This window comes from Topomyia yanbarensis, chromosome 3 (assembly GCF_030247195.1).
Source record: "Topomyia yanbarensis strain Yona2022 chromosome 3, ASM3024719v1, whole genome shotgun sequence".
Classification (NCBI taxonomy): Eukaryota; Metazoa; Arthropoda; class Insecta; order Diptera; family Culicidae; genus Topomyia; species Topomyia yanbarensis.
Genome location: NC_080672.1, coordinates 298,552,293 through 298,566,138, shown reverse-complemented (window position 1 = coordinate 298,566,138; position 13,846 = coordinate 298,552,293). Strand labels below are relative to the sequence as shown.

At 34.7% G+C, this 13,846-nt stretch overlaps 1 protein-coding gene across 1 annotated transcript in view; it reads left to right on the top strand.

The window, feature by feature from the left end:
- Nucleotides 1–935: 935 nt before the first annotated feature.
- Nucleotides 936–13,846, top strand: part of LOC131689768 (uncharacterized) — a 59,560-nt gene continuing 46,649 nt past the window's right edge. Inside the window, exon 1 of the mRNA XM_058975062.1 lies at nucleotides 936–1,438. Within this exon, the coding sequence (XP_058831045.1) occupies nucleotides 1,285–1,438 (154 nt within the window). The 5' untranslated portion in view covers nucleotides 936–1,284. The remainder of the gene's footprint in view (nucleotides 1,439–13,846) is intronic.

Below are 13,846 nucleotides of genomic sequence, written 5' to 3'. Positions count from 1 at the left end.
ATTTATTCATTTATTTATCTATTTATTTCTTCATTTATTTATTCATATATTGCGAAAATATTCAAAAAAGGATAGAAACGCGAATAACAAATTTTTGGGGGACAACCGATACAAAACTTTATCGCGATTTTAAAAACAAAGATATCAAGCACAAATTGAATTATGGGGTTAATTATACCTATAATATTGATCTAAAACTGATAAAAACTTGAACGACAGAAAGTTGATTCCTTCTTTCTATATAGTACTTAAATTAATTATTTTATGTTTGTTTTATATCTCTTAAAATGAGTAATACAACTGTAATATGAATAACCACCTCGTCCATCAATTCAAACCACCAGAATACATGATTTATATGTTAATAGTTTGATGCACGAAAACTGCGCTTGAAAACGTTGCACATTGTCGAATGAACAATAAAACTTCCGCCATCGCTGGGCGGAAAAATTCAACGGAAAATGAGAACGACACATGGCACGCACGGTTTTGTTGTCTATAGATGCAATCCGTATCTTGTTTTGCGCCAGTAATGTGCCAAATGAATATCTACAATATTACTGATAATCCCACTAATAAAAGTCTACCATTGATAAGTGCCAATTAGTCGTATTTGGTCAGGGATGAAATCATGGGTTTTTTCTTTGTTCCTGTTCCAATCCTTATCTTAATCACGCCAATTGAAAATCCTTCAATCATTCATTATTCAGCTGATGCACACAAAGAGCAATGCGGATCAGGGACATCCTTCCTGCAGCACTCCAACCCTTTCTCACTGGGTAATCATTGGATTGGCAGCTGATATCATCGAATTTGATCTGCTTTCCTGCAGCCTAATCGGCGATCCGTTTCATTGCTTTTTACGGGGGTACTTGTAATATTATATGGCTCTGAATTGTTTGAGCAAGAATTAAGTTTTATATCAGCTTCGATTGCTTCCTTTTTCAGTTGATCGTGAATAGTCTTTAATGGCACACCAGAAGTCAAAGTATATAATTGGACCGCGAAAAAGTGAAAAAACCGAAAAGTATTGATACTTAATACTTGGAAGCTTTTGGATACGTCAGCGAAACATCCGGGAAGCAGTTAATCTGCGTGATAACCTACACCTTTTGGATTTATCCGGCAGAATAAATAAACGCGTACCGAAGTAAAGATTTGATTCCGGGAAGTGAAAATTTAGATTTTTGTCGCACAAGAGCAAAGAAGGATCTTGCTTCAGACTGTAAGCTTGTAGGAGCTGCGTTCGCACGAGCCAGTATACGAATAGCTCCAGTAGCTACAATGATGCAGAAGGCAATGGGGAAGACGAGCTGCTTTGCGGCCATAATCCTGTTGATTACCGCTGGATTAGCGGCTGAAGTTTGCGCTGAGGCGGTTGACGATGGACGGGAGAAATCTGCTGCTCAACAGTACTTTGATGCCGTGGCACCGGAAGGTTAGTTATAGATTTATGATAAGAACGGAAAACAAGAATAGTTATTAAGATATCTGAAACTGAAACAAAACGACTTAGGCTGCACTAGAAACTGTTTTTGTTTAGCAGTCAAGCCAATCAGTAGTTGAAACTACCCGCACAACCAGTTCACGCGTAGGAGAATGTGAGGTAAGGTGGGCCACTTAAGGATTTTGTTTATTGTAATTGATAGGTACAAGATTGTAATTCTGTTCGTCAATGACGAATGTGGGGCGGTCCCTCTTCGAGTTCGCTACTTATAAGTTACTGAGTACTATAACGTTGATTGGAGTGAGTTGCGGAAAATCTCCCCTACATTTGAAGCTGATGGAGACGGAAGCCTCGTATTTAAACTACGTTTTTGATGTGCTGCTGTTAGTAGTGGTTCCAATTCCATTGCGTACTTGCCGGGTTGTTGGCAATGCCCTTCTCTTCGAGGATTATTGTGCCTTGCAGGATAATTGCTCGATATGCGATTATATGAAAGCTCAATTGAGATAGGCGCGTGACAGCCGCCTATATAAATTAATAGGCAGCTTTTTCCTTGAAGCTTTCGAAAAGCACACAGCTGGTAGAAAAATAAAGCTCCACTGAAATCTGCTTGCGGAGCAACTGCGGCTATATTTGATGCGCCTTTCAGACGCCCGCAATGTGAGATTTTATTATAAGCGCGACAATATTTTGCAGCAACAGTATGATAAAAGGGATTTGCTGGTTGTAGTTATAGGTTACAAAAATTCTGTTCTACACCGGGTAGTATTGACTAGGACCCGCTTTACTTGGATCCAAATGTATAATCTGGCGTTTTGGAAGAAAGAGAGAAGGATCAACATGTTTACCTGTTCGCTCACGACAATCTCGCTGACAGAGCGGGGATACTGGATATGCATTTGCAACATTTGCAGGTATGTTAGACAGGAGAGTTGTCGCAAGAGATCCCTCTTCGACTCCAATCCTCAGGAGTACACAGCATCCCCCCCTTAGAAGCATCCATAATGATACGAAGATGTGGTTGGTATATTTGTTGCAGACAAACTGCTGATACTTTGTTCGGATGACACGAACTGTAATGACATTTCAGTCCATGCAATCGCTTGTAATTGAAGAGCCATGGATTCTCCTCGGTGGAAGCTGAAGAGTTTACGAACTAATCCAGGGCTAGTATACTGCTGGTGTCTGTTGGAACAGCTGTGTAAAGCAGTAATCAGTGATTGTCGCATATCCAGTTTACCTCAAGAAAGGACATCAGTCTTCTGTTAACCTTCATTCGACAGTTTTCCAGTTGTCCCTTTGGAGGGCAAGCGGTGACAGATGTCGCAGGAATCAATGTCATCTAGTTCAGTAACTGTGCTGGTAGTGGGACGATATAGAACCACAGAATGGTTTATTGAAATCGTACCGAGTCCGAAGGGAAAGTTAATGACTTCATTCCAAAGTCCTTATGTAGAAAGGTCATAGCATGCGTCAAAACTGTCTTTGTGCTTGTATGTATGATAGGTTCTTCGGTGTTTGGAAGCGTCTATGTTTTCATTACCACGTTTTGTAGGCTATCTCTGTTCCCTACACTAAACAATTTTGACGCATGCTAGGGCCTTGTTTAGAGGGACTTTGGTGAAATTCTAAGTTCCTCTCCCGGTTGACTAAGGACAGTTGAAGAGCGGTGTCGATGGTTATAGCCCTGTTGATTTTGAGAGTACAACCGATACTATTTCTTTTGCCGCCTTGAGCGTTGACTTTTCTCCACGGTTCGGAACTACCGTCGGATAGATTCCATCTAGAAACTCATTCCAATTTTTCCTTTTCAATTCCTCAGTCATAGTTCTGCTTTTTGTTTAGCGAGCGACGAAAGCCGGTTGATCTCATTTTTCGATGGAGATTGTGAGGGAAATCAGTGTGGCACATTATGACGGGTATTATTTGCGGCTCTATCACATTGTTCGGGGCGCCATTAATTTTGGAATTACCACCAGGTTGTGTTTTCAGCATATTAGAATTTTGTTTTGCTTCTGCGATATTTATAGCGAAACACATTTGCAACAAGCGCCACATTCCCGATCGAACGAATTATGTTATCGCGTGATAGCCAAAACCAGACAACAATACTTTTATCAAGTGTAAATTGAAGTCATAAAATTTATAGCAGACTAATGGATGTCCATAATCGTCAGCTCTTGGGAGCAAATAGTTTCCCACCATTGTTTTCCCTATTCCAACGGTTGACTTGTGTTTTCTAAATGATTAAATCTTTTGCGATTTCTACTAATTTGTAGAAAGTAATTGAAAATGTGATGATGCACAGCAAAAAAATCATGTAACTTTACGTCTTGCCAGATGCACATAAAAGGAGCGTCCCAATTCACATAAATTTACATTTTATTACATGTAAAAATGTTTTCACAATATTCAATTTTACATATCGTAGCATGTAAAATCCTATTATCGGACAGAAAAATACGTCGCTGCATCGTTTACGTCAAATGTAATTTTCATTTTTTCTAAGAGTGTGGATTAGGAATGAAGAATATTATTCCGCCCAGTCGTCTTCCAACAATAACATTATTCAGGTATAACTCATGATTCATTTTGACATTAAAGATATTTTACTCCACTATCTGGGACTAGGCGTCATTCTAAAATCTGCAATATCTCATGTGTAGCGAAATAATTTAAGATCTGTGCAATAAAAGCGGTAAAATTGAAAAGTTCACAAAAATGGAAAATTTACTCCAGCAAGGTAGCTATTTCAGGCAGAGCCGTCAGTAGGAACAAGTGGCTCAATCAATCACAAAAAGTTATAAATAGAGGTACCATGTGACTGTATCGATCAGTTTTTGCTCTTATGCCAAACGAGTAGCATCATGACTATAGCGCCTGGACGTTACAATAAGCGTTAGACGCTATGGATTTCTTAAAAAATTCTTACAGTTAAACCGTGTAAGAATTTTTTGAGCAAGAGCTCGGTGTCACAGAAAGATTTGCAAAGCGGATGGGTTGGGTGGTTTTGGATTGAGTTGGGGTGCGACGTGTTTTTGCTGCTTGAGAGTTTGCGTTTGAAAAAAAAATATATCGTTTTTATGCTAATTGGATTGACGATATTCTCGGCGGTTTGTAGGTACGTAGGGCAACGACAGCTATTGGCACACATGTTTCGTATTTCAGATATGGGCCATTCCACGCGAAGTGATCAAAAAAAGATGCAAACTTGAAATCGAACTTCACGGATTTGAACCAAACTTGGTGGAATTGTTCATCTAGGGCCAATATATAAAAACCCAAATTTTTGTGTCAATTGAACCACCCCTCGTGTCATGGGAGAACCCCCCGTTTTGACAAATTGCCAACACCCTTGATTTTCTTTTGATCATATCTCAGGTTCTATAGACTCTCGAATCAAACCGTTAGATTGCTTTTGAAGAAAATTATTCAAGGAGTCTAGAAAAAATATTAATTTTTGGCGGCAGTGCTGCCAACTATGTGATTTTTTCAGTTAAATATTAAAATTGAATTTTTCTCTCAATACATATATTTTAATTTTGAAAATTCTGATGCCATCGTATTCCTCAGACATTTTTACATAAGAAACGCTTTTAATCTCAATATAATTTGAACGCATCCTTTGATACACCGTTTTGAAGGGAAAAACTCGCATTTTCTGATATAAAAATCAATTTTTATTGGCCGAAATTGAATTTTTTTTCAAACGGTCATAAGAATCGACCCTGATCTGCTAGATGCAAACCAAAAACGTAGTTTTTCGTCATTTCTCATCTACTTCACGAAAAATCATGTTTGAACTCAGAATACTCAAGTTGGTGTTTTAGTGTTGTGCGCTTGCGATCTTATATGGGAAATTGCGATTTTTTCCTTCAAAACGGTATATATCAGGATTCGCTCAAATTATATTGAGATTATAAGTGTTTCTTATGTAAAAATGTCTGAGGAACACGATGTCATTAGAAGTTTCAAAATTAAATTATACGTATTGGGAGAAAAATTAATTTTTAATATTTGACTGAGAAAATTGCATAGTTGGCAGTACTGCCGCCAAAATCATTATTTTTTCTAGACTCCTTGAATAATTTTCTTCAAAAGGCATCTTGCGGTTTGATTCTAGAGTCAATAGAATCGAAGATATGATCAAAAGAAAATCAAGAGTTTTGGCAATGTGTCAAAACGCGGGGTGCTCCCATGACCCGAGGGGTGGTTCAATTGACACAAAAATTTGGGTTTTTATATATGCGCCCTAGATGAACAATTCCTCCAAATTTGGTTCAAATCCATGAAGGTCGATTACACGTGCCTTGATCACTTCGCGTGGAATGACCCATATATATATATATATATATATATATATATATATATATATATATATATATATATATATATATATATATATATATATATATATATATATATATATATATATATATATATATATATATATATATATATATATATATATATATATATATATATATATATATATATATATATATATATATATATATATATATATATATATATATATATATATATATATATATATATATATATATATATATATATATATATATATATATATATATATATATATATATATATATATATATATATATATATATATATATATATATATATATATATATATATATATATATATATATATATATACATATATGATACGTTCTTCAACATTTTATTTTATCTGACAACATGCTTCTGTAGTTATTTCTGAATCATGGGTCTCAACTGGATTTGCGTCTACAGAAAGGTTGGTTGGAGATTTTGCTGGGCGAGTAGACCGAGTTATGTTGGAGCTGTTTTACTTTTGATTTGTTCTTAATAGTCAACCCAAAAGTAATGCCATCTGTCCAAGATAACGCACTGATTGCTTTTTATCGCAGCTTTGCATTATTATTTTATGACAATCAAATTCAGTAAAGCATGATCAGCAGCGTAGTATTTTATATGGGTGTTTCAAAGTGAAATTGGAACGGAAACAATCACAATCCCAGCCGAACTTTTATTATTTTGAATAGTTTTACTTCGAAATAAAATACTAATATACAAATAATTGAAAACATGTTTTACTAGATACTAATCTGGCTTTCACTTTAAAATAACACAAAAACGCTGCATTTTTTATATTCATTTTATTTTTCAATCATTGACCCTATTTTTATGGAAAACCTTTCAAAGTTAGCATTTGTGACAAGAAACTACCTCAATCGGTTCACTCCTGGGACAGTTACTTGGCCCAGCACGACTATCTCCACTTACATTCAACCAAATCGGACTGTTGTAAATCACTGTTCTAAACCACGACAAAGTTGACATATTCAGAAGATTTATCTGTAGAATACACTTACTTTCTATCAGTTATACAGATGAAATGTAAGCCACAAAGAGCATATAATACTTTTGAAAATATCATCGAACCTAAACCATCCATTTTTAGCATGCGTGAAAATCGACTTCAAAACCCCCACAACCTTGCGTACTTAGACTGGAAAATGACAAACACCAAGCGAGATATTTATTCCTTACAAAGGTAGATTTTTTTCTAATTTTTTCCGTGGATGAGCTAAATGCTTTCTTCATTTAAGTGGACAATTTTGATTCAATCACATTTCCGATGTATTACAATTGTATCCAAATATTGAAAAATAAAACCTAATCATGAACAAACATCAAAATTTGGAACCGATAGAAACTTGCAGTGTTATGGACAGCATCAGCATTAGGACACGGATGTGACGTTTGTGTCGATACCTTTTTTGTTTCGGTAACTCGTGTGTATTATAAAGATGTACACAGTACATGAAAAAACTTTCCCTTGTGTCAGACGATTGTCGTAGTTCTATCTTTGATAGCCTTAAAAATATAATCATTGGACTGAATAATATGGGAGATAATCAATATAGAAGCAGCAAATGCATCATTATTTCCTTCATGAGCTGTTCTTCAAGACATATATTTTCTTATTGGATAATTGCACCACGTATGTCTGTAGAATACGGCATTGCAAATTTTTTTTTTTGAATTCTCAAAGGCCCCCCCTCTCATATTGTGACAAATGTCAAAGTAAGCTCAGACGCCAAATTTCACATCATTTGGACAATTTTAGACCCCCGCCCACTTCGCTTGAATTTTTTTGAAATTGGTGCTATGGGAAAATATGGAGGAAAAATACATTAAATGCTATAACTTTTGAAGTACCAATCAGAAAATTACAGTTTATACCTATTTTGAAAGGAAATAATCTTAGTATTTGAATGAAGATATACTTGTTTCTTGAAAAATACGGCAAAGTGCGGCACTGGGTCATTTTGGCTCCAAAATCCCCTATTTTTAATGATTTTTCTGCTCCGTGAGGCAAATAATACATATTTTGTAGTTTTTCTAATGTAAAAAAATCTCAGAAATCGAACGGAACCCTTTTGACCTTAGTTTGAATACAAGAAGTTGGGGTTATAGGGCTTTTTGTCAGTCATATTAAATTTTATCATTTTCTCATGCATATATCTCTATTATTCTTCAATCAATTTTCATAAAATGTAACTTATTGAACGTGTAAAATTCTGAGAAATTAAACAAAAATAAAAACGTTAAAGGTTAAATTCAGAAACATCAAACTTTTTGATATTTACTCTACAAATCTGATTTTTTTCATTATTTGTCCTAATACCTCAAGCTCCCTTATTTTTCCAAGAATGAAACTTTTCTCATGTGATCCCTAAGCATATTTTACACTAAAAGTAGTAAATTAAATAAGAATTTTGTTGTTAAATGGAGTTAATATGTGCGATTTTATGATAAAAATGTGTAATCGACAGTATATGTCAGATAATTTGATGTTCCTGAATTTTACCGGTAACGAATCTATTTTTGTTACAATTCTAAGGATTTTCCACGTTCAACAAGTTTATGAAAATTGAGTGAAGAATAATAGAGATATATTCACGAGAAAGTAATGAAGTCTAATATGAATGTCAAAAGGCCATTTAACCCCAACTTCTCGTATTCGGACTAAGGTCAAAAGGGTTCCGTTCGATTTCTGAGATTTTTTTACATTAGAAAAACTACAAAATATGTATGATTTGCATCACGGAGCAGAAAAATCATTAAAAATAGGGGATTTTGGGGATAACATGACCCAGTACCCCACTTTCCCGTATTTTTCTAGAAACAAATATATCTCCATTCAAATACTAAGATTATTTCCTTCTAAAAGAGGTATAAATTTTAATTTTCTGATTGTTACTTCAAAAGTTATTGCATTTAATGTATTTTTCCTCCATATTTTCCCATAGTACCAATTTCAAAAAATTTCAAGTGAAGTGGGCGGGGGTCTAAAATTGTCCAAATGATGTGAAATTTGGCATCTGAGCTTACTTTGACATTTGTCACAATATGAGAGGGGGGGCCTTTGAGAATTCAAAAAAAAAATTTTTTTGCAATGCCCTACTGTAGAAACTAATCTAAATCGATGTGCGTTATTCATACTTTAATACAAATGAGATTGCTTTTATTGTGTTGTTTTATCTATTTGTTTTATTTGGAGCAGGGAGAAACCCCCTGGAGCTAGGATTCATTCACACCCTCTCTCCAGCAGGCATAGAACCTCTTCATCCAGCAAATCAATCAAAAGTTTTGAAACTATTTTAGTTATGTATAATTTATCGGTTGTACGTCGAGAAATTCACGCAAGCTGAGTTTCCGCATGCCAAGTATTCTGTCGGCTTCTTTTATTTGAGCAAAGATTTATTCAAGTATATACAGCAAAATAAAACGTTGATCGTGTTTGATCAGCTTCCAGAGTAATTCTACAACATCAAAAAAAGTTCAAGCATTCACGCTCTTACCACCATCACTGGCCATCGCTGCCCAAAAATAAGTTTCGGTAAGTGATACTTCAATATTACAATTTATGCCTAACGTCTATTATATCTAACGTAGTTATGCCTAATGGGGTTCACCCATAAACTAAATAAGATAGCAGGAATCGAATCAGGGATGAGTCGATTAAGCTTCCAAAAAATCCTTTTTCTGGGTGGTCAAGTAAGCATGTGTTAATCAGATGTACAATGAAATGTATTGTATTGAACATCCAAAAGCAGTTTCAACGCAGGTTCGTAACAAATTAGCTTATTACTATTTATAAGTGTTTGAGGTAAAACTAACATTTTATATGATTCGTGATAGTCTGTCGCTTGTCAGTGTATTGTAAAAAATGCATTACACATACGAAATAAGCCGCACTTATTACAAACTGAACAACTGTTCACTTATATCACGTACATGTGCAATGTGCCAACCCATTTTTGAATACTTTTTATGCAGATTATATCAATAAGTACTTATGAATGTGCTATTATCAAAATGGTAATAAATATTATCAAATGAAATTGAAAATCATCCAACGGATTACTATGATGATTTATGGTTTAATTGCGAAATTCGGTGAAACCGGATTTCTGACAATTTTAACTGCACTGCTTATCTTTATAATACACATGATCTTCATGGAACTGGTACAGCAGTTCTATTACAGTAATATCCTGATCACGATGATTTCGTTGCATTCAGGTATGATAAATAATCTAAAATCTGAACGTGCAATATCTCCATGGCTGTAATTAATCTAAATGTTGAATTGAAATAAATAAATTGATAACTTAGTATTTTATCTTGCTCATTCACATATAATTTTTCTATTTTCGCCATAGCTTCTTGGTGAGAAAAGTTTCGAGAAATTTCATGAGAATTTATTTTAGCATTTAGTATTGTTGAATCTAGGCCATGGCTTTGAACCATTCGGCATAAACACCAACGCGTTTCAAATTATGTTCGTTGAAATAATGTGTTCCAGAAATGGATGACACAGTAATAAGATTTCTTTTTACTTGTTTCTGAAAAAAGGAGAACTTTATGTATACTTTGAGCAGTATTTTTACGAACAATGAAACTTGTTTAAATAATATTCAATTCCACGTTTCGAGTTAACTCAAGACTATAAATATTTACTTAGCCGGACCTATCTCCAACCAGTTGATTTGACAGTTAACTTTCTCTCTTTGAAGCTTGAAAATACGTGCAGCGAGAATTGAAGAAAATCCGGTTCCATTGAAGCAGACAGCGCTGATTGTTTATAGGGGATCTACTCCGGGGTAACTCCGAGCACTGGATTTGCATTACTTTGATTCTTTGGAGCAGAAGTGCCAAAAACTATAGTTTTCATTAACACACCGGTGAGTTTGAGGTCAGCGGGGGAATTATCCCGGAGCTTGGATCCTTTTTGGGGGCCTGCATTTTTACCTGAAAATAAAGCTGGACGGATAGAGATGGGAAAAAAGATGCCTGCACTTAAATTATAAACACAATTTAAAATAGTAGGGGACGGTGGGGAATTGTGAACATAGTTTTGTTTTCGGGGCATAAATATGAAAAATTCTTATCCGTGAAACAAAAATTTATGAATAAAAAAGGAATCGTTTAGGTACGAGAAAAATTAATTACGATCAATTGAAAAAAAAATAAGAAAATTGATTAAGTAGTTTTTCGGTAATCGTGATCACGGAAAACCATTTTTAGTTAAACGACATTTCGAGATAATCGACTTTAAAATTTCAAATTACCACTGCTCTTGGTAGACGAAGCGCGCTTGGAAGCGCTGTAAATTTCGATCTATTTCTCGGATCTCTATAAAAAAAATTTGAAAACATTCTCAAGGAGTTGTACTTTCAGATAAAGTAATAAAAAAATCGATTTTATGAAAAATGAAAAAGTAGTTAACCCCTTAATAACAATATGCTTTGTTACTAAATTAGACAACATCTTCTCACAAACCAAGTTTTATCGGAGTCTGAGATGATTATGGCTTTCATTGGTTTAATTTTCGATAAAAATACACTGAAAAAAAATTCAGTTTGGACAAGGAAAAGTTTTAGTCAAATAACTTTATCTCCTTGAAAGTGCCCAACTTGAATTTTTGACGGTAGGTAGGGAACATAATTACCTATCTTGGAACAAAATTTCATCCAAATCAAAAATGAGGTTTTTTTTGTAAATCGACTTTAAATTTTTAAAATCGATTTTTTTCAGTGTAGGAGTCAATGAAGAATTTTTTCAATATTTTTATTCAAAAGTTTAACTAATTTTGTTAAAATCACTTCAACAACATTTTTTGTAGGACTTGTCATTTTTAGACTATAGCCATTTGAAAAAAAAATTATAAAAAAAGTTTGGCCCTTTTCAAAAGACAACTTAGATCATTTTTGGAAAAACAAAGAATGCAAAGTGGTTTTTTGTGACAAAGTATTCATGTACAGAAAGTTTCATTAAAATCCGATAGGGTACTGCCAACATTTGTTCGAGTTGGCGCGAAATTCGTCTAAAGTATATCGACTAAAACAACCCATTGCGGGGAGTTAGTATAGATTTTCGTAATTCCTTTGTGCGTGATCACGCTATTGTATATTTGAGGCTGCTATGCAATTTTCACGTGATGTAACGTGATTTATATTCATTTATATTCATGTGATTTAAGGAGCCGAATAACGGTTTTAGTAATTCCTCTTCGCGTTACCGTGGTATTGTCTTCTAGATCCTAATGAACAGTCCCACAGTTTTGAATAAGGAAGACTTTCTGCTCGTTAGTCTTGTATAGAAGATCAAGACTCGGCCCATGTGCTATGCGTACCTCTGGCTACCGAGACCTCAGATCAATACAACACCCAAAACAAAAATCTCTTGCAATAATTGCAAGCGACAATCACTTGCAAATATTGATAGCATCGCTTGCAATTTTGCAGTTAAAGCCGCTTGCAATTTTCCCAAGCATATAAAATCACTTCATCTCTTGCTAGACGTACATACGTTTTCTTCAACACACTATCAAAAGATTACCTCCACATTCACGTGCCTATGCTGGTTGTTATAGCAACGCACGGCGAGTTTCTATTTACCGTTTGTTTTTATTCATTCCTCACCAACATCATCAAACGCAGTATTGTGGTTTATTCATTACATACGAGACAGCATCGAATTGCGGATGTGCTGATTGTATAAGCTTTAACGCCCTATCCTTATATGCAAGAATAGAACAGAGCTTAAAGTTTGTGCTAGGATGCGCAAGGGCATGAGTTCAAATCTGGGTGCATCCTTTACATTTTGTAAATCATGATCTTGATTAAAATGATTCTCAATATAAGTTTTTTTACCTTTCCCAATTCGCTTTGTGATAATTAAACACAGAGCTAATGGGATTGGAAACAGCTTCTTGGAAAGTGAAAAAGTTACTTAAAGGTGATCAGAATCAAAGTCAGCATGCATGAAAATTAAAGACGTTCGCCTAAATTTGTTTGTCAATATTAATGATTGTGGCACATATATTATTTATGTATCATTTTGAACCTTGAATAAGGAAGAACTTGGACATCCGCACCGACCGTTTCAATTTAATGGGGGTTTGATAAATCGTTGGGAGTGACTTGGCTAAGACGATTAATGTCACTTCTTTCGTCCTCCTGGGATGGGACAGAGGTTATAGCGCCTAAATTGACGAATAGCACGTAGGTTCATTCGGGAACAAAATTGAATAACAACCAGCAATCATTTAAAAAGTAGCTTACCGTTGGAATTGCTTTGAGCATTATTCCAGGATCAGTGTTTAGCGTTAAAATCACCGATTATAAAGAATTAAAGAGCGATTTCTTTTATTTTTTGTTGTAAGTCTATTTTCAAGAAATTGTGTGTTCGCCAGTGCACTGAAACAGCAAAAACGTTGCAGCAATAAAAATGATACCAAGATCGGTTTCAACTTCAATATCCAAATTGGCGATCACCTTGGTGTTAAGAGACGGCAATACGCGATGTTTGATCCTGCAATTAACCACTTTTGCAATTCCTCCGCCAAATCGATGAATAACAAAATTTGAGCAACTCTTCAATATACTTTTTTTTTTTTTTATTTCGGTAACAACGGCTATATGCACATTATGTACGCTCAAGAAGTTAAAAACTTCATCTTCGCATTGAATGAGCATTCCAATTAAATAAATTTAAATGATTATTTAAAATCATTATTAAGCTTTAAATAATTACAATTTTGTTAGCATATTCCCATCCAGTTTAAAAAGCTTAGGAGGTAGAATTTATCATTGCAGTCATCAATTGAAACATTGATTGCTGCAAAAAAATCAATTTCTCTTCTGTAATGCTACCCAGATTGGTTGGCGTAAAAGATGCGTTATGTGAGAACGAAATTGGAGGCGTGATAGTCATCATTTTTTTAGCCGTATTACCTGTCACTGAAGCATAGGATAATGCACCATTTAGGATGGTGTGACGGAGATAGAAGATAGATTGTATAGGTAGAAAAGTTGTAAT